Source organism: Botrytis fragariae (assembly GCF_013461495.1).
Source record: "Botrytis fragariae strain BVB16 chromosome Unknown tig00000012, whole genome shotgun sequence".
Lineage (NCBI taxonomy): Eukaryota > Fungi > Ascomycota > Leotiomycetes > Helotiales > Sclerotiniaceae > Botrytis > Botrytis fragariae.
In genome coordinates this window covers 378,346-400,049 of record NW_023500989.1, presented here as the reverse complement: position 1 = coordinate 400,049, position 21,704 = coordinate 378,346, and the positions used below count along the sequence as shown (strand labels likewise).

Below are 21,704 nucleotides of genomic sequence, written 5' to 3'. Positions count from 1 at the left end.
CACTTCTCGTTTTTTCTGCTTCACCAATGAATACATATGGTTGAAGTTGAACTTTTTGGAACGTTGTATCTCGTTGTGATGGTGAATTTTGTGATGACTACACACTACTATGATTGGTCTGTGAAATAAGAGAATATCCTCGGACTTCTTTGTGACGATGGAGTACTTTCACCTGGGTTTGTGCTTGTGGAATCTGGGAAGGAGGATTTGGAAGAGTCATGAGATCGGGATGGATTGAAGCTTTAAATGGAGAAAGAGAGGTATTTCTTCCAAGATTCAAAGATTGTAGGCTCGTGCTTTGTGAGGTTCACATGTGGTAGTGGAAGATGTGAAAGATGTAAATTAGGATGCATTCGAGACTTCTTGCTGTGTTCTTCTTGCCTTCCTTGGAGCTGTTACTAGGATGTGAGGTTTTTGTTTGGAGATTTGGAGATTCATATTCATGGACATAGACGCGGGTAAGGTATGATAAGGTTAGGTAAGTAAGTAAGAGAGGTGGGTAGGTATTGAGTACTGGTGATGCATTATTTATGTAGATGGTTTCTATAGTACAATTAATGTCTTAAAAAAAGTATGTCTCTTCTGTTTTTTGGCCTGATATGATGTGGTAGAATAGCCTCAAGCTATTTATGTGTTTCAGAAGTGCGAATTTCTGTTCGTCCAATCTGAATTACAATCACAACCAAGGATCATCTTGAAAATCGTTTTCATCTTCCCATTCCTCTTCTCCCTCCTGCTCATCATCCTCATCCTCATCCTCATCACTCCCTTCCGCCCTCCCCAAAACAACCTGTTCCAACCTCTGCATATTCATCCCCGTCCCCTCCCACGGATCCCCCTCACTCTCCGCTTCCTCACCCTCCCCATCACTCATATACATTTCCTCTCTACTCGGCTGCAGATTCTCCCCCGTCAGCGGATCCACATATCCCCAGAGTAACATCATCACGATATGTTCTTTAAACCCTAATTCTCTGCGCGTGGCTTCGCGCATCACGAGTTCATCGATTCGCATGAGATGTTTGGATCCTTTTCCCCAACCTTCTAGATGCGCGATCCCGATTTCATGTTCCGGGACGTCGAAGAGTCCGAGATGCAAGTCTGGGGCGGGGGTTAGAGGGGTGTAGGAATAGCGCACGCTGTATTGGTATAATTCGTAAAGATCGGTAAAAGCAGTTCGTGTGAGCAATCGAAAGAGCGGAGTCAGTCCCCGCTGACCGAGCATGAGTTTGCGGAGGAAATCGGACCCCGGTCCGTCGGTGGGACAGTTGAGTCGCATGTCGAGTTTGACGATGAAGTGCTGGATGTTGTAGAGATCTTGATCGGTGAAGAAGGTGCGGTTGTGGATTAATCGGACGCGGTCGAGGGTTGTGGAGAGGTCCATGAGGAACCAGACTTTTTTGAGAGAGTGATTTGTACCGGGGGGACAGCGCAGATGCTGGCGTGCGAGAGAGGCGAGGATATCGCGGACGACGCGGCAGCGGTGGAGTACCATCTGGTGGTATTTGAGGCTGGGGACGCGGCGGATTTGACCGGAGGAGTTGAGGGTGCCGAGGGGATCGGGAATGCTGAGCTCGCGGTAGAGGTAGAAGGGGTAGATGGTGTAGGAGTAGGGGGCTTGGTGCTTGACGATGGATTTTATGGAGTGTGCCATCCAGTGGGAGAGGATGGTGTGGAAGGGACGGCAGATGGAGTAGAGTGTGAGGAGGGTTTTGGGGGAGAGGTGAAGGATGAATTCGAGGATTATCTCCGGGGTGAGGAGGAGTGATTGGAAGATATTGAAGGGGCCGGGGTTGCGGAGAGAGAGGTAGGGTGCTGGTCGGGGGGTGGCTTTGAGGTCTTCTTCAGAGGGATGAGAAGGATTGGGGAATGTGGCTGGGAGGATAATACCGGTTGCTGCGAGCTCGGGATCTGCGGTTGCGGTTTCGTTTTCGAGTTCGGAGTTATTGGGATATCGTGTGGTGTCGTAGCCACCCTGTGCGGTATCATTGTCCTCGAAGAGATGATCGTTATTATCCTCATTCCATTCTTGTTCGTTCCCAAAAGATCGCAAACCCAACCCCTCGGCCCATCGAGCCGTCTCTGCAGAATCTCCAAATAGATAATCTTCAACTTCCATTTCCTTTGGAAATTCAAACACTTTTCCCTTTCCTTTCCCCATGTTCTTCTCCTTGTTAGCATATTTCCTAGCAACCTCTTGCTCATCCAATTCTTCATCTGATTCCGCAGCTCTACCCTTTCCTTTCCACTTTTTGACTGGGGAGCCTTCATCGAGATCATCGTCTGAACCAGCAGTTCTCGCTTTTCGTTTCCCTTTACCGAATGACTTTGGATCGAAGTGATTCGCATCATACCCCATACAACTCTCCGTATCATCAAATAATGACTCAACATCCATTGCGTCAAAATCCCTATCAAAACCAAATCCTGGAATCTCTCCTCGCTCCTTGCCTTTCTTCCTGGCGAGTATTTCTTTCACCTTCCTCGCCATCATCGCTCGATACTCCACTTCCTTTCTCCTCTCTTCATTCTTATCTAATTCCGGTCCGTGAGTTAATGCCTGCTTAACCCATTTCGGGACTCCTCGTAACTGTTCATCTTCCTCCCCTTCATCTTCGTCATCGTCCTCGTCTTCTCCCTCTTCCTCAATTTCCTCCTCCCCTTCACCCCCATCACACCAAACTCTCTCTCCTTCACAACCATCCACATAATAGAACCCCTTCCCATTCCCATGAAACAACCCCCTGCACCCACAGTTCTCCTCACCGATCTCTCTCCTCTTCGCCTTGTCCCAATCCCTAATAACCCCATTGTCATCAAACGCACCCGGAGCAATACTCCACACGCGATTCCCAGGACCAATAATCGGAGGGGGTTTATTCCTCGCTCCGTGGGGGTTTATCTCATTACTCGGAAAACGAGGCGGAGGTCGGGGAGGCGAAGGCGGCATATTTGCGGGTCGGGGGGTGGAAAAGATGTTTGGTGGTGGAGAGCGCATTTCGTCGGGATGGATGGACCAACCGTCGGAATCGAGTTCGCATTCGGTTTCTGCGGCTTGGTCTTCTTGTCGTGGGGGTTCGGATTGTTCTTGTTTTTGTTTCTGTCCATATTCCTGTTTTGCGGTCTGAGACTGAGACTCAGTACCTGTTACCTCCTCTTGCTGTTCGTCGTCTTCCTCGTACTCTTCAATTGTTTCCGGGGGTGGAGCTGGATGGGAATTTTGGTCAGCAGTGTTACTTAGGTTTGGATGGGGATGATGAGGGGAATAACCATGGAAGGAGCTGTACTCAAAAGGTTGACCGTGGTGATGGTATTGCTGTGTTTGACTCGCATAACCACGGTGATGATATTGCTGTGGTGGATCATAATTGAATCCGACATTTTGATACGAGAAATCCAAAGGCCTATTCATACCTTGATCCATAGATGGATGAAGGAAATTACTTGGATGAATCAATGGATATCCTCGCTGATTCTGCATACCGTAATGTGATTGGAAAGTCGGACGAAAATGTTGGGTGATGAGAGGTGGAGGACGAAATTGCGAGTTTAGTTCTTGAGCTGACACCTTGTGACTTGCAACGACCTCTTGTTCCGAGCCTACTGGTATGAAAGATCTATCATCTGGATGATGAGAGTGACCCTTGCCTACGAGGCGATAGTCTCTTGGATCCTGGCCGAAGACTGGTTCTCCATGGTCGGAGGTAAGAACGTAATTTGGTGATACATCTGGAAATGAAGATGTAGGTTGTAGAGGAGGCTCATCACCCTCCTGAGTGTTTTGATTCTCTTCAGGTGGAGGAAGCTCAGGCAAACCTGCTTCTGCCCTGAGTCGTGCTTGTTTCGCGTTGAAATTCGATTTGATTGACTCAACATGATCCATGAATTTTTGGATATCCTCATTGCATGTTATCGGCCAATTATCCAGTCCTAAACTTTGCATCATTGTAATAACGCCTTCTTGCTCTGCAGGAGTAAAGTGAGAAATACATGATCCAGGTAAGATATTTTCGATGATCCAATGTTGAACAGGCCACATTGAGCGATGTGTGTCGAATCCATTCCAATATCTTTCTTCGGGTGCTCCACCTTTCTTTCCGGGAGCACGACCAGAAGATTTTTTGTTGCGGTTTGAGAGACTTCCTTGTCTTGCAGATGATGAATTTTGAGCTTGGTTGCCAAGTTGATTTCCTTGCATCTGATTTGTATTGCTGCGCACTGAACGAAATCGACTGGGCCTCAAGCATCCAGGCTTTGGCTGAAGGCTCAAACAATCGCTCACTTCGCTGAAATCTTCTTGGTTCCTGTACAAATTTCGATAGGTCTGAAGATTATAGGATGGGGAATGTGCAGGATCTTCTTGGTGCTGCATGCCTGCGGGAGACATGTACTGCTGATTGTTGTTCTGTGTCAATTGCTGAGATTGCATACCAGAGATTTCAAAACCATGTTGAGTATCCATTCGATTTTGGGTTGACATATCCTGGAAGCCATACTCAGATTGATCATGATTATTGAATTGAGGATCTGCACCAAACTGCAAAGATTGAGGGATTTTTTGGCCATAGTCGTTCTCTGCAGCAAGAATGGCATTCATATGACCCTCGAGATGTCCATTCTTTTCCAAAGGATGAAAGGAAGTGTTCGACCGACTGTATTGATATGGTTGATCATGGGACTGAGCTTGCGCACCTCTTGAAGCTTGATTGATGGGGGTGAACTGGTTTTGGTAAGAGATGTTTGGTCGGGAAGTAATCTCTGGATGAGCAAGTTGAGACTCAAAGGATGCTTGGTCTCGTGAAGTCTCTCCGTTATCTTCCATCTGCTGACCATAGTGAACTCGATGACCGTCGTCGGATTCAATTGCTTCTTCGTAATTACCATCAAGTTCCTCAGATTCCGAATGGTTTGTGCCAAATGATATGCCAAGACCGTTGCTGAAGTCCATTTCGTATGATTTGTCTGATAGACAGATCGAACCTTGAGGTCGGAGTAATTTGTGTTTAGTGAGAAACAATTATTGCACTGCAAGTAATGTTTTTACACAATGTTTTTTGGAATGTAGAACTCAAGAAAAGAAGTAAAGACTTTGTTTCTGTTATGTCTTTTTGGGGACTTGTGTGTTTATCCTACTGAGAATATAATGCAAGGTCACGAGAATATTGCTCGAACTGATAGAATACGCTAGTACAAAATGAAATGAGCATGGAAACTGTTCGAATGACCTTGGGCTTCTCAGATTCATCTGTTTTCGATCAGTAAATCTGAAAAAGTGAATGTACTGAAGTTCAGTGTTCGCATTGACAAATCAGTATTTCCCCCTTGAAGTTTCACTCGAACTTCGCCTATTTATTTCTTCCTTCTCTACCAAAACATAAAGATGAAAGACATCCCACTTGGTCATATTGAGTTTCAAACAAGAAAGGGTACAAGTAAAGCTTTGTCCAAGAATGGGACACTCATCACAGTCATGCAGAACCTGTGTGATTGTATGTCTATAAATCTTTTTTGACTCTATGGACTGGCTTCTCGTTTCAGCAAGGCTTTGGCTTCTGTTAACTAGGTATACTGCATACTCAAACCATCTGTGGAAAGTGTGTACTAGAATTATAGGAAATGTTAGAAAGATTCATCTTGCAAGTGTTCTTGGTGGCTTTCTCGATTGTTACATAATTTCTCGTCAAGTTTTTAAGTTTTTCGTCTTCCTAGCTAGGGGAAGATTCACTGGTTCGAGTCGATAGAGTAGCAGCCCTCAACCTGTTGGAGCATCAACGAGAATATCTCCCTCAGTTTTCTTTTGCAAATTGCTCTCCATCACAAGGCCATTCATCCTTGTAAATCTCAAATAGTCTCTCCCGTTTTCCCCCGTCCTCCCTCAAAGAACGCCTAAATGAAATCACATACCTCATCCAGCTACCTATCAATAACATAAAACTCTACTGAGATTCCAATTGTCTATGATCAAACCAATCAACTGGATTGAAAAGATTTGAGGACCTGAAGTGAGGGGGTAGAAGAACTGAAGAGCTAAGCCGCCTTTATCATCTGATTTCTTTGCAGCTATTTGTTGCTACTGAGCAGAATTTCTCATTCCTTGGGCGTTATACATTGAGCAAGCGTTGGTGAATGTACGTATCTAGTAGTATGCAGCTTATTATCAGATCTGCCTCTCATCAACTGAGAACCTACCAGAGCAGCAGATCAACGAACACTACATACTCAACCTGACCGCTTTGGATGGCCCAGCACATCATGTCATTAAACTACCCTCCATGCCTTGATGCCTGCTGACTTCTTACAATGCTAGGCTTCGACTTCGTTTCTGTATCGTGCACGCACTTGAGCCTGAGCTCAAGTTATGATTGGGGCAACCTTGTTGGGACATAATGTTGCCGCACAGTATGCTGGTTGACGACTTAGAAACGGTCCTACGCACATACCCACCACTCTTGAGGCGAGTCCGAGACGTCAGAATCCATGTTGAATTCTCATTCCACAGAATGGAGGTTTCAATCAACCAGCAGCAGCGTTATAAACTTGGGTAGCTCCGAAGATTGACTGAGGTCATCATGACCTCGTTCCCAAGTCTGGAATTACCAAGCATAGGCAAATTAAAGGTTCGCTTGCATGCTAATAGTTCGTCATCGGAAGATCTCGAGGCGCTGATGCCTATCTTCCACATGAATGTTGCTCACAAGGAGTTATTGGAAGTAGGATATAGAGAGAGGACAAACTTTACAATCGGTAGGAGGAATCGCGAGGATCATCGAATGAATTTCGAGAACGCAAGAGGTAGATTTACATGTCGATTGGTGAAATCATTCCTTTTATTGAACCAAGTTAGTATGTCCCTCTCACAAATGCACAACTCCAAGGCAAGCTGTCATTCCACGGCAGTTGACATATGCCAGTGATGCATGGCTAATCTGTTATCAGCTTTGGATAAGTGGTATGAAGACGTCGACAACGATAGACATGATCCTTTCATTGAAAGCCACATTCCATTCAACGGAAAGGACAAGGTACTCTCTTGGAGCAGGTGCAGAGTTTGGGAGCAAGTCGTACATTCAGGTTACTGGAATAAACGTGCCAGAGATCGTTGCAAGAATGCACTATTTCGTAAATTTGGAGCAGGCAATTCTCCATTGTCATTGGCGCAAAGATCTAGCTGAACGGTGTTTACTAATTTTGCCACACAATAAACTATGAGGAAATGAGGTTCTTAAGACGAACAGGATTCTGGCAGCCACATCAAGAAGCAAGTGTATGAGTGACTTTGACATAGCGATTGCTTTTCATGGTAGGTGGTGGTCAAACAAGTACAAGAAATCACAACACTCAAAACAATATAGAGCAACAGACCGGAATCAAACCACGATCCAGAGAGAGGTTGATCATCGTCACCATATTTGATTCATAACGACTATTCTCAATTCTTGACCGTTCATGTCGTCGATTTGGATTCATCAACGGCGCAAAATTATGCAGGTAATTTCAAGTAGTATGTAGCAGCCGGCGGTAAGTTGCGCATTCATAAAGCTTTTTTGTAAGAAAAGATTTCATTTGCATCCATTCCAGCGCTCAATATATGTTCTTCTAGAACACAAGATAGAGGAAGACTCGATTGATTGTGAATTGCTTCACTCAAGTACACCCACAATAAAAGTGTCCATTACAATTTAAATGAAGAAGAAAAGAAGAAAAAGATTAGAAAATTTCCGAATGTGAAGAACTTTATAGTGTGGGATATTAGTCATCTTGGGTGAACCAATCATGATGACGGGGAACGGGATTAGTAAATTCCACGATGTACGCTAAGAAGTTACATCCGAACGACGAGAGCTTCAAATGAATTTGGGGTAAAGAAGTAGATAATTAATCAATTGAAGGGTTTCCCCTCGCCACCTCTTTTGTACTGCGGAGTTTCTTTCTTTCTTCTTTTCATACCCAGATTCTACATACACACCATGCTGAGGTCAACGTTATCGAGATCCGCTCTACGAAGCAGTAGACAAAGTTTATATGTTGCAAGAACATTCGCGACTACAAATAGAAGACAGGCAGAGGTTACTCTTACTGTTGGTAAGCAGCATTAGATCTGCGAAGGATATCATAGAAGATTTGGCTAACTTCTATACTAGATGGCAAACAAGTTTCCATAGAAGGTATGCTGGGAATGATTCCATTGAGATACGAAAAAGTTGTTGACACGCCACAGCTGGTTCTGCTTTAATTCAAGCATGTGAGAAGGCAGGTGTCACAATTCCAAGGCAAGCTTTCAAAAGGAATACTATGTGCTGAGGTTTTCTGCTAACACTTTCATAGATATTGCTATCATGAGTAAGTCGACACGAGTGCACATATTACAAACGAACCCCACTGATCCGAATATTTTACTATAGGAAGCTTATGATTGCTGGAAATTGTCGTATGTGTCTAGTTGAAGTCGAAAAAGCACCAAAACCAGTTGCATCATGCGCATGGCCGGTACAGCCCGGTATGGTCGTCAAGACCAGTTCACCCCTCACACACAAAGCCCGAGAAGGAGTTATGGAATTTTTGTTGGCCAACCACCCGCTAGATTGTCCTATTTGTGACCAAGGAGGAGAGTGTGATTTGCAAGATCAATCCATGAGATATGGAGCTGATCGCGGACGATTCCACGAAGTTGGTGGCAAGCGTGCCTCCGAGGATAAAAATATTGGACCCCTCATCAAGACTTCGATGAACAGATGTATTCAATGTACAAGATGTATTCGATTCGCAAACGATATTGCTGGTGCACCGGAACTCGGATCGACTGGACGTGGAAACGATTTACAAATTGGAACATACCTCGAGAAGAACCTGGATTCTGAGATGTCTGGAAATATTATAGATTTGTGCCCTGTTGGAGCTCTTACATCAAAACCATACGCTTTCAGAGCTAGACCTTGGGAATTGAAGCACTCCGAATCTATTGATGTATTGGACGGTTTAGGATCAAACATTCGAGTCGACTCGAGAGGTCTCGAGGTTATGCGAATTCTCCCTAGATTAAACGACGATGTCAACGAGGAATGGATCAACGACAAGACACGATTTGCCTGTGATGGATTGAAAACTCAAAGACTTACTACCCCATTAATCAAGAAGGATGGAAAATTCCTTCCAGTCAGTTGGGAGCAAGCTTTGGTTGAGATTGGTGCAGCATACAAAGATTTTGCTCCAAAGGGTAACGAGTTCAAGGTTATTGCTGGAGAATTAATTGAGACCGAGTCTATGGTTGCTATGAAGGATCTTGCCAACAAGCTTGGCTCTGAGAACTTGGCTCTTGATCAACCATCTGGAAACGCCCCTATGCCACACGGAATCGACGTTCGATCGAATTACTTGTTCAACTCTAAGATCTGGGGTGTAGAGGAAGCCGATGCTATTTTGATCGTTGGAAGTAACACCAGACACGAAGCTGCTGGTCTTAATGCTCGTATCCGCAAACAATGGTTACGTTCTGACCTTGAAATTGGTGTTGTTGGTGAAGCATGGGAATCAACCTTCGAATTTGAGCACCTCGGTACTGACGCTGCCGCCTTGAAGGAGACCCTCGCTGGACCTTTCGGTAAGAAGCTGGCAGAGGCCAAGAGACCAATGATTATCGTTGGTTCAGGTGTCACTGACCACGCTGATGCCAAGGCCATGTATGAGACGGTCGGTACTTTCGTTGAGAAGCACGCCTCCAACTTCTTGACAGAGGAGTGGAATGGATACAACGTTCTTCAACGTGCTGCCTCAAGAGCTGGTGCTTTCGAAGTTGGCTTTACCACACCTTCCCAAGCCGTTGCCGAGACAAAGCCTAAATTCGTTTGGTTACTCGGTGCTGATGAATTCAATGCTGCTGATATCCCTAAGAACGCCTTTGTTGTCTACCAAGGTCATCACGGTGATCGTGGAGCTCAAATCGCCGATGTTGTTCTTCCAGGTGCCGCTTACACTGAGAAGGCCGGAACTTACGTTAACACTGAAGGACGTGTACAAATGACCCGTGCTGCTACTTCATTACCTGGTGCCGCAAGAACTGATTGGAAGATTATCCGAGCAGTCAGTGAGTTCTTGGGTGCTCCACTACCATATGATGATGTCGCTGCTTTGCGTGATCGTATGGTGGAGATCAGCCCTTCATTAGCTAGCTATGATGTCGTTGAACCAGTTGCTCTGAGACAGTTGAGCAAGGTTCAATTGGTAGATCAGAACAAGGGTAGCAAGCCAACGGGTGCGCCTTTGAAGAAGGTTATTGATAACTTTTATTTCACAGATGTTATTTCAAGAAGGTTAGTTCACACACATCCTATTTCCCTTTTCCCCACCCGCACCCTTCTCGCCCCTCAATCACCGGAGACACGAAAACTAACACGAATTACAGTTCCCCAACAATGGCCAGATGTTCAGCAGCAAAGGAAACAGGAAACCCAGAAACTAATTTCCTGGCCCCAGGCTACTCGAGCGAAAATCCTCGTGGAAGAGTCGCTTATGGTCCTTGATCTTGATCTGGATGGGTTTTTGTATTTGGGTTTCTTGCGTGCGTCAAACGATGGTGTTTGTGTATATATGGGTTGTAGGCAGTCAAATGAAAAAATGACAATTTAAGAAAATGATGATGTCTATTACCGGGTGTTTGGGGGTGGATAGAATGCATAATAATGTGAAGCTTTCGAATTGACATGAAGTAGACAGATATGTTTACCTTATCAATCACTTTAGGGCTTAGTTTGCACTTTCAATGGGTCAGAGATCATACTCTATGCATTTTACAAATACTGTACAAAATTGCTGGAGAAAACCTGAGCCTCATTTCCATACCCTGCTGTGCCTCGAGCAGAATCTAGACCCGTCTCCATTCAACGCCAAACCATGCTCATCATATCTTATTTTGTCTGTGGCTTCCATTCGACAAGGAGCCATTTGTCGTACAGGTGTTTCTTCTTCTTCTGTTAGTCTTTCTCTCCTTCGCGAACTGACTCGTCTGCGCATCGTTTTCCATTCATTCCCTTTGTATCGATCTCTGCTTTAGTAAAATAAAGCTTGGATTCAATAAAACCCTTCGAGAAATTTACACGGGTAAAGTAAATCTCTTTCCCTTCATAACCTTCGTGTAGTAAATCCAAAAGAAATCCGAATAAAGAACCGTCTGAATCACACCCGCAAACACGGCAATTCCATCCCAGTGACTCTCTTGGAAATATCTCCACAACCAATTCGGTATATATAATGCTCTGTAACTTCCCAACGCAAAGAGATAGTTCGCAGTAATCGTCTCGGCTTCTCCAGTTCTTTGGAGTAGGAAGAGTTGTGGAAGGATGGCGACGGATTCAAGCCAGATGCTGAAGGCCCAGAGGATTTCAGAGGGGTGTAGGCGTAGGGGTAGATGAAAGCGAGGGCGAGAGAACCACCAAGGAGATACTGTACGCGGAATGTGTCGAGATTGGGGTCGTGGGTGGGTTTGAAGGAGGTGGTCATGAGGTAGATTGTGTAGCCGGAGGAGCAGAGGAAGAGAAGCTTGAAAGTGGTGTTGTAGAGCGAATCGGTGAAGGTCCAGAAAAGATCGAGGTACCGGGTCACGTAGACGAGGAGGTAGAGTGCTTGGGATTTGAAAGATATGCCGGCGCAGGACTGGAGGGGGTTAGATGGTTGATTGGGGGGAGAGGGGAAGGGGTAGGGGAGGGGACGTACGTTTGTTTGGTGCATTTTATGGAGGAGGATCAGGATTGAGAGGAGATGGGAGAAGTCTCCTGGAAGCGCAACAAATCAGCTCTTGAACCTCAATGTGCGAAGATAACTGGAGGGATAACATACCCAGGATTCGAAAAAGATTCATGATGAGCAAGTCAAGGGAGTTTCCCTACACATGCGCAATCGCCGATACTTTGTTTCAAAGACCCAAAGGTTCAAAGAAAAGAGATTTAGAACCGAGTCAAGAATCAAGCAAAACAATTGAGATCAATAAATCAATTGATATAACACATTCAATCGCACAGTTGTCGTTGTAGTTGATGGACGGGATTGAGGACACGCAGCTTGAAGCTTAGCTAAGTGCTCTGAGTCTCGATTTAGCCTTGTAAAAAGGTACAAGCAGGCCAGGGATGATGAAGTAAGGTTATTGGCGGCGGAGGATCGGAAAGCTTGGCAAATGATGATTGTGGATTATGTAATCTTTAGCTTGCTTTTGTGGCAAGACGTCTGCTTTGAAAGTTAATGATTACGAAGCGGTTTTTTGCCTAGAAAGTTCTACTTATGATTACCATTAACTTAGTTATATTAAACTATGTATATTATTTAGCTTTCAATACAATATAATACATTCTTTTTACAAGTACTGGTATAGCTATTGCATTCATTCATTAGTTCATTCGCACTGTGTTGTGAATCATAAAACTATAAGATCTGGAAATCGCAGAGATCATGGATACCAACAACGACGACATGTCTACTAATCCCCAAGATCTAGTTTCCATAACCATCACTCATCATGGCAAACCTCACATCTTCTCTCTATCTCTAACAGCAACCATCACCGACCTCTCCGATTCCATTTCAAATACCCTCTCAATCCCCCTCAAAACCAAAAACTCATGGTCTCCAAACTCGGTCTTCTAAAACTCCCCTTCAAAGATCCCTTTCTCCCCATAACATCCCTCACCGACAAAAAAATCACTCTTATGGGTAGCACCATCGCCGAAGCATCCTCCGTTGCCGCCGGCGCCCTCGCCGCCTCCCGCAGCGTCAACAGTCCCGCCACCCGTCCCGCGCAAAAAGTCTCCGCCTACAAAACTCGAGATTGGAAGCGCGAACAAGAGGAAGCACAATACACATTCCAAACCCTACGTCCTCTTCCCTACCTCCCCAATCCCTCGAAATCTCTCCAATTTCTGCAACGATTGAAAGATGACGCGGGCATCAAGGCGGCGATGCGCAAACATAAATTTACCGTTCCTCTCCTGACGGAAATGAATCCGATCGAACATACGGTTTCGAATCATGAAGGCACATCGCGCACTTTGGGTCTGAATAGGAATCAAGGGGAAGTGATTGAATTGCGGCTGAGAACAGATGCGTATGATGGGTATCGAGATTACAAAACTATTCGCAAGACGCTGTGTCACGAATTGGCGCATAATGTCTGGGGACCGCATGATCGGAATTTTTGGAATTTGTGTAAGGAGATTGAGAAGGAGGTGGAGGGGAATGATTGGAAGAGTGGAGGGCATGCGCTGGGGGAAGAGGAGTATTATAGTAGAGAAGAGGTGGATGATCATGGGGGGTGGAGTGGAGGGGAATTTGTACTGGGAGTTGGAGGGTCGGGGGGTGCGGAAAGTACGGGGATGAATTCGGGGGTGAACTCGGGACAGGGAATGAGTAGGAGGGAGATTTTGGCTAAGGCGGCGGAGGAGAGAATGAGGAAGGTGAGGGAACAGAGTGGTGGAGAGGGGGGAAGTGCGGGTGAAGGGTCTGCTTGAGCATAGTTTTATGATTGAGTTGGGGTGCGTTCTTTTAGCGATGGCGTTTTGGACAATTGGATTTTGAGGGCTGAGCAGTTCTTAAGGCGTAGCATAGATCTTGAAGCAATGCATGTAGTGTCTGGCATTGATGTAGATAATCGATAGACTCATTTATGAAATTTGAGATTCCAATAATGTGTCACATGCGATCAGAAGAAATTTCTTGAAGTATCTGCCTGTGGCGATTTACATGGATTGTTTGTTCATGATATAATGCAATCGCGCAGTCAAGCCGATTGATTTTTCAGACCAAGGCCTCCTTCTTCATCTCACCCATTGAAGTCATTCATCACAAACGAACAATACCAATCAGCTCTCTAGAAGTGAAGCATATCCGATTGACCATCGAGTTACCTAAATCTACAGACCTACCACAATCAGATTAGGGATCAGCCAGCCAGCCAGTCAACCAACTACCGAAATCCATACCTGCTCACTGGCAATACTGCAGCATCCGAGTAGTAAAAGTCCAAATACAATCAGACAACCAACCGAAAAACACGCAAGCAAATATCTAAATCGATATCTAAATATCTAAGTATCTAGGTATCTAGGTATCCGTAAACCCCCTACTCTCAAGAAATGTGATCAAATTCCCACACACATGCAATGCTATGTAATGTAACGCAACACACTGCAAAATCCTCCCGCTTTCTTCTAAATCGAAAGTCGAAAACTTTTCCCGCCCCAATGCCATTTCTAACATTCTTCCTCGAGAATAATCAAAGTTCTAAACTCCATTCCTAGCCTAGATATGTACACCCCATGGTCAAATGCTCAATGTTTTTCATCCCACCCCTACCTCTCTCTTCCCATTTCTTGCCGTATCGTACAATTCACTTCTCTAGAAAGACTCCCTGACAATCGATGGGTTCCGCGACGCCCCTTTAATCTTAAATTTGGTTTTGTCCGATTGTCCTTGCTGCCATTGCTCTTGGTGTACACCATGCCTCAAATTCCCAGGCGTAGAGATTCGACTAGGAGGCAAATCAACATCCATACCATCTTTCAATCTCTCAGCAGTCTCGATATCCTTCCAATAATTATCCAACTTGACATGTCCGGTTTCGCCACTCGTAATATTGAAGCAGCGAAAGGTCGAGCCGGAGACGAATTTGTTGATTGCAATCATATCACCTATGGAGACAGATAACGTGATGATGTCTGAAGGCCCTCGAGGACTCTGGCTACTTGTTGCTGTGAAGACTTTGTTGATGTAATGGTGAGGTGAAGCTTTATCTTGGGGTTCATGTGCGGAATGGTCGTCCGGGATTTCATCAGCAAAATGGCGATGTTCTTCGTTTCCCCGGTTGTCATAAATACCAGCATAATGACCACGTGTGACATCTTCTCGAAGCAGATCAATGTAGAACTTGCCTCCCATTTGCCCGGTGCTTAGGTTGTTTCCCGTGTACAAATCTCGGCCTATGATGTTCGTGATTTCAATGGCATCACCAATGTTGATCTGTAGGGCATTAAAATCCGGATCGTATAGGCTGCTCGTGGCTGTGAAAATCTTTCCAATGTAGTCAAGAGCATCAATATCTTTCTGAAAGAACCTGGCTTGAAATCGGCCATACCTCTGAGTCCTGATATTGTAACCCTCATAGTTCCCCTCAAAATTGTCGTTGATAATTTCAATAGTATCGCCAAAGCCTATTGCAAGATCAATACCATTATTAGGAAGCCAAGAGTGTGATGAGATGAATTTTTTGCCAACATGTGTAGCGGAGGTGATTTGGGGATAATACTCGGAGTCGTCGGCACCGTCGGTCTGTGGAATACCAATATCATATGAGTAATTTTCGGAACGTCGAAACCCCGTTGCTGAGAAAGATTCTCCATTTTTATCAACAGAATTGACATCTCTCTTAAAGTATGAGATATTGACTAGCCCCATCCTATCTGTTCTGGCATTATACCCTTCAAACATGTCACCAAAATCATGCCTGACAAGTTCGATGGCATCTCCATATCTTATGGGCAGATCATCAGCTGCATCACCACGTGGATAATAGTCGTGTGATGCAATGAAAGTTTTGCCAACGTGTACATTCATGCTGTTTTGGGGGTTCTTCTTGGATGTGGATGGTCTGCCAATAGATTCAAGACTAGATTTCTTGACATCCTCCCAGAAAGTTTCCATGTTGAATTGCCCTTTTTCTTTTGATATCTTATTGAAACCCACAAAAGTGTTTCCAGAATTATAATTGGTAATTTCAATTTTATCGCCAATTCTAATATTTAGCGTAGCCACATCTTTAGGGTGTTTTGGACTCTGCGTATCTGTTGCCATGAAGGTTTTACCGATATGTGAGATAGGAGAATCGACATTATGATTGTAACGGGGGCCAGATCGCATGGCGATTTTGTTGATAAGCTGAGTGTCTTCGATATCCTTCAAATAATATTTCGTATTCAACATTCCCGCCCTTTTTGTTCTCATATTGAAGCCTACATATGCCTCGCCGGAGTGATGCGACGTGATTTTGACTTTATCACCATAATCAATCTCTAAATCATAAAAGTTGTTGAAAGATTTAGGATGATATTGGCTTGGAGATGTAAAGGTTACACCAAGCAGTCCGATGGGCTCAATGTCCTGCTTGAAATATTTGATATCAATATGGCCCGGCTTTCTCGAAGTCTTGTTAAATGCAATATAATCGTCCCTTGATTCATGTTTAGTAATTTCAATCTCATCACCGATTAAAATCTTTAGATCACATGGATCACCAGGCTTTGGGAGCCAGGTGAATGATGATATGAAACTTTTGCCAACGTGGAAATCAGTGCTTTTAGAATCTGTCGATGGTGTAGAGACCATGGACGGCGAAGCTGAACCACCTCGCAGACCAGCATTAGATGGCCGACGAGGAGAAGTAGAATCCTTTGGCGCACTCCGAGAATGGGAAAGATTGGGTGTAGATGCATTGGCATTCGCAGAGCCGGCGAGGAAGGTCGGCATATTGGGACTCTGCGGTCGACTCGAGGAGCTTGATGGACGCCTGGAATATTTAAGATTTGCCGGATCCTTCGGAACATTCGGTGTATTAGGAGTAGGAGGTCCACTCGAAGAATTTGAGGAACGCCTGGACTTTGCTGGGCCCGTGGGAGCATTCGTCGGGAAAGAAACCTGGCTCCGTGCACTGGTTGGAGTATTTATGGACAGCGGAGTTGAACTTGAACTTGAAGGGCCAGTCCAGAAGGGATCGTCAAGACGGACTTTCTTTGAAGCTCTACCAGTAATGTCCATTGGACTGTGTACAAGTGGTCTCCCCAGAACTCCATTTTGAGTTTTGGGTGGTATTTGAAGTGATATGGGTTTCTTTGAAGAACTACCACCATTCTCTTTTAGAGGATGGATTGATACCGACTTCTTCGAAGTACTACCGCAATCAGCCCCGCTCTCCAATGGAGTCTGGATCGATACCGATTTTTTCGGAATACTGGCTGTTGAATCCACAGGCGTTTGCATCGAAACAGACTTCCTTTTCAGTATACTCACATGAGGCCCGGAAGGAGTTGGTAAATTGATTTTCGACCCTATGTTCTTCAGTTGTTCACCCTCCGTTATGTCCAATCCAAGGCCATTGATAATATCCTGCGCCAATCTGTCTTTAAACCGTTTCACGGAATTGTCCGCATGAACATCATACTCCTTTATTCTTTTGATCCCCTCTTCCAGCAATTGCTGTAGATCTCGATCCAGCTTCTGTTCGAGCTCATAAAGTGCCGTCGTGTTAGACGGAGTAGTGAGTTCTGTGGGCGACACACTCGATGAATTCAACCCTCCCATCACAATATCTCTTTCACTATCCCTGTTGCCACCTATGTCTTCCGTAGTCTCACTCTCCGGCGTAGGGCCACGGAAATCCTTAGGGTTCCACTCATACTCTTCACTCTTATGCCCCTCCATTTCCTTCCTCAATCTCCTATCCCTATTCTGCATTTCCTGGTGGGAAACATCATTGACTCCCCCATTCCTATCCTGTGCTTGCAATTCCAACAACCATCTTGGACCTCTCAGCCAAGAGAGATCTTCAAGTTCCTTTTCATTGTTCTTCTCCCTCGCATGCTCCTTGATCGAAATCACAACTCGATTAGCTTTTCCTGTGTCAATAGCATCTTTCTGCTTCGCAATATCGTCTTTAAATTTCTCCAACAGCTTCTCTTTCTCAACCACGAAAGCTTTGACAATATTCGCACGAACAAGACGATTATGACGCTTCAGATTCTTGATTTTAGTATCGCGATCAGTGGATGCAGGGGGTCCAGTTGGAAATCCATTGAAGGCGACAAAGATTGAAGCATTGATTGCGGTATCCAGAGGCGTCTGATAATTTATTAGTCTTCACTCTCTCAAAGCAAACAGTAAGTGGAAAAATGAAGATCACTCAAGAAGAAGACTTAGGAAGAGTAGGGATGCAATCAATATCACGTGTGGACGTGAGATTCCAACTTACATCTCGTGGACGCGTTCCCAATTCAGATGTTTGGCCCATCGTGAAACGCAGGCTTGAAACTACTCCAATAGAAAGCCTGGAGTTATTACACAGATATCCTTAACCATTGATCTTCGTGCTTGGATGGTTTATTTTAGACTCCAGGAATTACTAGGTGACTTTGGATAACGCCGAACGCTGTGTCCAGGACTAGAATCTTGTGGTGATGTAAGGTTGCTCTGTACTTAGGGATAATAGATTGTCAGTTGTGGGGAGGGAGATAGAGGGGTCAAAGATTGCCGACGCGCTTTGTTCGATCATCAAGCTTGCTATATATCCTTGTTGTCCTTGCAGATATTGAATCTATGGATTATCAATTTGAAGGTCAAAGTGGCTTTAATTCACTCTGTACTAATTTTATATCATATTACCCAAAAATTCAGACATCGAAATTCACTTTTTGTTATATTTTGTCAATATCCGCCAGAGACTTTGACCCAGTGATCCCATCCATCCTCCCATCCTATCTCAATCACTCTAGCGGGATCTATTTCGTTGGAGCATGAAGAGGAAGCTGTTATGTCTATTTTGGTTGATTGTGGCGCATCTAGAGAATTCGTAGATAGAAAATTCATCGTTTCAAACAACTTGTCTTCACACTTGCAAAAACTTGACGTCCCAATTAAACTACAAACTATCGACGGAGCAACTACCTCCACTAATGATATCACGGACTCAATTACACTTAACGTTATTGTCGACAAACAAATCTTTACTGAAACATTTCTCGTTACTAAACTCGCACCGGAACATCCTCTTGTCTTTGGCCTCACATGGTTTAGGCGATATAACCCGACATAGAATGGACTACGTCCACTATTCTATCCTATCGCAATGAACAACCGAAACCTGTACTTGTCTCTTCGCCTGGGGGAGTAAAAACCCCAGGAAAACCATACAATCAAGCCGAAGAACAAGTACGAACCCTTGTACAACTCCGAACAGCCATTATTCACGCATCACACCTGAAATCGTTGACTAACGCAAAAACCTGTTCATCCACCTCAACGCCTCTGCCGCCTCGATCAACGGACTCACCAAAAATGACGAAAATTGGTTACTATCTATCCCGGAAAAACACCGCCGTTTTGCCCAAACAATCTTCTCTGACGACTCAGCATCTAAACTTCCTCCTCACAGAAGAGACCTAGACTGTGCAATCAACGTCAAACAAGGAGAAACACTCACCACAAGCAAAATTTACGATATGTCTAAATCACAACTAGATACCCTGAAAAACATCATCGACGAACAACTCTCAAAAGGCTTCATTCAAGAATCCACAGCCTCCAACTCGTCCCCTGTATTTTTCGTAACCAACGACAAAACCGAAAGACTCGTCATTGATTATCGAGCCCTGAACGCCCGCATCGAGCTCAATGAATACCCAATACCCTGTCCCGTACCGTCATGGAACGACTGCCCACCGCTAACATCTTCACCAAATTCGACGTACGCGCAGGCTTCTACAACCTACGCATACGAGAAGGAGACGAGAGCAAAACGGCATTTAAAACCTTCTTTGGCCTTTACGAATTCAAAGTCATGCCCATGGGACTGGCTACAGCACCCTCGGTATTCCAGCGATTCATCAATTCTGTCCTGGCCCCATATCTCGAAATCTTCTGTTTTGCTTATTTAGACGACATCATCATTTTTTCTGCAAACCCTGAGGAACACGATAAACATGTCACCCTTGTCCTGGAAGCTTTGGAAAAAGCAGAGCTCCACTTGAAACCTTCAAAATGCGTATGGTCCGTTCCTGAAATCGAGTTCCTCGGCTTTACTGCCGTTGCCGGTAAAGGGATCCGTATGTCCGATGATAAGCTTCAAGCGCTCCGTGAATGGAAAAGGCCCACCAATGTCAAGGAAGTACGCATGTTCTCGGCACTATCAATTTCTGTTCCAAAATGATGCCCCATTTCGCCGATAACGCAGCCCCTCTTAACTCTCTAACTAAGAAAGGCAAGGTTTTCGAATGGACTAAAGAATGTGAACGCTCCTGGTCACGCATGATGGCATACCTCCGTTCCGATCAATTTGTCTTCGCCCACCAACCTGACCTCCAGACGATCCTGGAGACCGACGCATCTGACGTAGCCTACGCTGGACGTATTTCTCAATTACATCCTGACGGTTCTACCCGAACAATCCTTCTGTATTCCCACAAATTCAAGGATGAAGAAACCCGATGGACCGTAGCCGAGAAAGAACTCTACGCTATCATTTTTGCTCTACGCCGCTACCCGTATTTTCTGACAAATTCTCTCCCGCTACAAGTTTATTCCGACCATCGTAATCTCGCACGATTTATGTTGACAACTAAACTCACCGGACGTCTCGGACGCTGGTACGACGAAATCACGCAATGTGGAATAAACTTCCAAATCCAGTATCGCCCTGGAGAAGAAAACACGATCGCCGATGCTCTCTCTCGCTACGGACTAAATTCCAAAGATGACGAACCCTCGTATGATGCATTACTACCTCGCCACCGATTTTCGTCCAAAGCATTGTCAGACATTGATGCCCAACGCACGCAGCCTACACCGCTACTTCCACCATTGGACAGCAAAAATCACGCATCTCCACCTTCGTCTCCACAGAAAAACAGGTTTTTAGGATTTTCGGTTGATCAGTACCTTGTTCAGAATAAGGCAGGCAGATGATTTGTATTCATGTTTTGGATCTTTGATGATATGAATTTCATAGGGGAAGGAAGAGGTATATATATAGTTCTTAAAGAGACAGCCAACGATCCATATCTATAATCATCTTATTGACTACTCACAACTACGTCTAACCTTTCTCAACTGCAATATACTATTAATTCGAAAATGCCATCAGGAGGATGTTTCTGTGATGCGGTATTTTGCCCCTCCTCCCAACACCTATCTGTCTCATGTCATTATAAGATTACAATATATATATATTACAACTGCCCACCTCCGTCTTATTCCATATATGCTGACTACGCAAATCCCATAGATCCGCATAAGCTACACCGGCGAGCCAGGAGCCCATCTCCTATGCCACTGTACCGATTGTCGAAAGATTACTGGTGCTACTTATAGTAACAACATCGTATTGCCGGAAGGACAATTCAAGCTTGAATCTGGTTCGTATTTCCCACGCCTTACAGCGGTTTCCCAATTCCCGCCCATTTCCCTGTTCTTCTCCTCTTTCCCTTTTTCCACCCATATCCCACTCCTCAAGTCCACCATTTAACACCTCCAGGAAAACCCAAAACTATCAGCAAGAAAGCCGATTCCGGCAATCAAATTACCTCCCACTTCTGCGGTGATTGTGGCACCACTCTCTACCGCACTGGTGATTCTTTCCCCAACCAAGTAATTATTAAAGCTGGCGTTTTGGATGATGGCAATTGGCCGAATGAGAATATTCCCAAGGGGGAATTGTATGTTAAGGAGAGGGTGAAGTGGCTGTCCGAGATTCCTGGTGCTGCGCAGATGGAGGGTATGCCTTCGTAGATGCCTCTGTGCGAAGAGCAGCGACTTGATATATGGTGGTAGTATATGAATATTGTTTGATGGGTATAATATAATTTTATCTTTAACAGGGAGTCTTTGACCGATCTCTGAATGTTTTCGTCCAATCTGAAGCAAGAAATCCGGCAATTATATCCGCTCTTGGTCGTTATTATAAG

General features: G+C 44.8%; 7 protein-coding genes across 7 annotated transcripts; 4 read left to right on the top strand and 3 right to left on the bottom strand.

Annotated features, from left to right (window-relative positions):
* Nucleotides 1–676: 676 nt before the first annotated feature.
* On the bottom strand, nt 677–4,948 carry Bfra_002336 (uncharacterized protein; the record flags this gene model as incomplete). Its single annotated transcript, XM_037332758.1, has 1 exon — nt 677–4,948. The coding sequence occupies one exon, from the start codon at nt 4,946–4,948 to the stop codon at nt 677–679; it is 4,272 nt and encodes a 1,423-aa protein (XP_037194886.1).
* Nucleotides 4,949–6,569: 1,621 nt separating this feature from the next.
* On the top strand, nt 6,570–7,172 carry Bfra_002335 (uncharacterized protein; the record flags this gene model as incomplete). The annotated part of the gene is made up of 2 exons (XM_037332757.1): nt 6,570–6,843; nt 6,937–7,172. The coding sequence occupies 2 exons, from the start codon at nt 6,570–6,572 to the stop codon at nt 7,170–7,172; spliced, it is 510 nt and encodes a 169-aa protein (XP_037194885.1).
* A 795-nt stretch (nt 7,173–7,967) lies between these two features.
* On the top strand, nt 7,968–10,590 carry Bfra_002334 (putative nadh-ubiquinone oxidoreductase 78 kda mitochondrial precursor protein; the record flags this gene model as incomplete). The annotated part of the gene is made up of 6 exons (XM_037332756.1): nt 7,968–8,082; nt 8,142–8,165; nt 8,219–8,270; nt 8,326–8,340; nt 8,403–10,307; nt 10,400–10,590. The coding sequence occupies 6 exons, from the start codon at nt 7,968–7,970 to the stop codon at nt 10,515–10,517; spliced, it is 2,229 nt and encodes a 742-aa protein (XP_037194884.1). The 3' UTR covers nt 10,518–10,590.
* A 496-nt stretch (nt 10,591–11,086) lies between these two features.
* Bfra_002333 (putative er lumen protein retaining receptor protein) lies at nt 11,087–11,851 on the bottom strand (the record flags this gene model as incomplete). The annotated part of the gene is given in 4 exon segments (XM_037332755.1): nt 11,087–11,164; nt 11,176–11,646; nt 11,707–11,765; nt 11,830–11,851. The coding sequence occupies 4 exon segments, from the start codon at nt 11,849–11,851 to the stop codon at nt 11,087–11,089; spliced, it is 630 nt and encodes a 209-aa protein (XP_037194883.1).
* A 754-nt stretch (nt 11,852–12,605) lies between these two features.
* On the top strand, nt 12,606–13,490 carry Bfra_002332 (putative ubiquitin metalloprotease fusion protein; the record flags this gene model as incomplete). The annotated part of the gene is made up of 1 exon (XM_037332754.1): nt 12,606–13,490. One exon carries the CDS (start codon nt 12,606–12,608, stop codon nt 13,488–13,490), a length of 885 nt encoding a protein of 294 aa, XP_037194882.1.
* Nucleotides 13,491–14,376: 886 nt separating this feature from the next.
* On the bottom strand, nt 14,377–18,037 carry Bfra_002331 (uncharacterized protein; the record flags this gene model as incomplete). The annotated part of the gene is made up of 2 exons (XM_037332753.1): nt 14,377–17,868; nt 17,999–18,037. 2 exons carry the CDS (start codon nt 18,035–18,037, stop codon nt 14,377–14,379), a joined length of 3,531 nt encoding a protein of 1,176 aa, XP_037194881.1.
* Nucleotides 18,038–20,750: 2,713 nt separating this feature from the next.
* On the top strand, nt 20,751–21,621 carry Bfra_002330 (putative duf636 domain protein). Its single transcript, XM_037332752.1, has 3 exons — nt 20,751–20,904; nt 21,026–21,155; nt 21,275–21,621. The coding sequence occupies exons 1-3, from the start codon at nt 20,875–20,877 to the stop codon at nt 21,526–21,528; spliced, it is 414 nt and encodes a 137-aa protein (XP_037194880.1). The 5' UTR covers nt 20,751–20,874; the 3' UTR covers nt 21,529–21,621.
* Nucleotides 21,622–21,704: the final 83 nt, after the last annotated feature.

Coding starts and splice junctions, on each gene's coding strand:
- Bfra_002330 (XM_037332752.1), top strand. CDS start 20,875: ATGCCATCAGGAGGATGTTTCTGTGATGCG. Junction 20,905..21,025: donor GAGGATGTTTCTGTGATGCG/GTATTTTGCCCC, acceptor CAAATCCCATAG/ATCCGCATAAGCTACACCGG. Junction 21,156..21,274: donor ACAATTCAAGCTTGAATCTG/GTTCGTATTTCC, acceptor TAACACCTCCAG/GAAAACCCAAAACTATCAGC.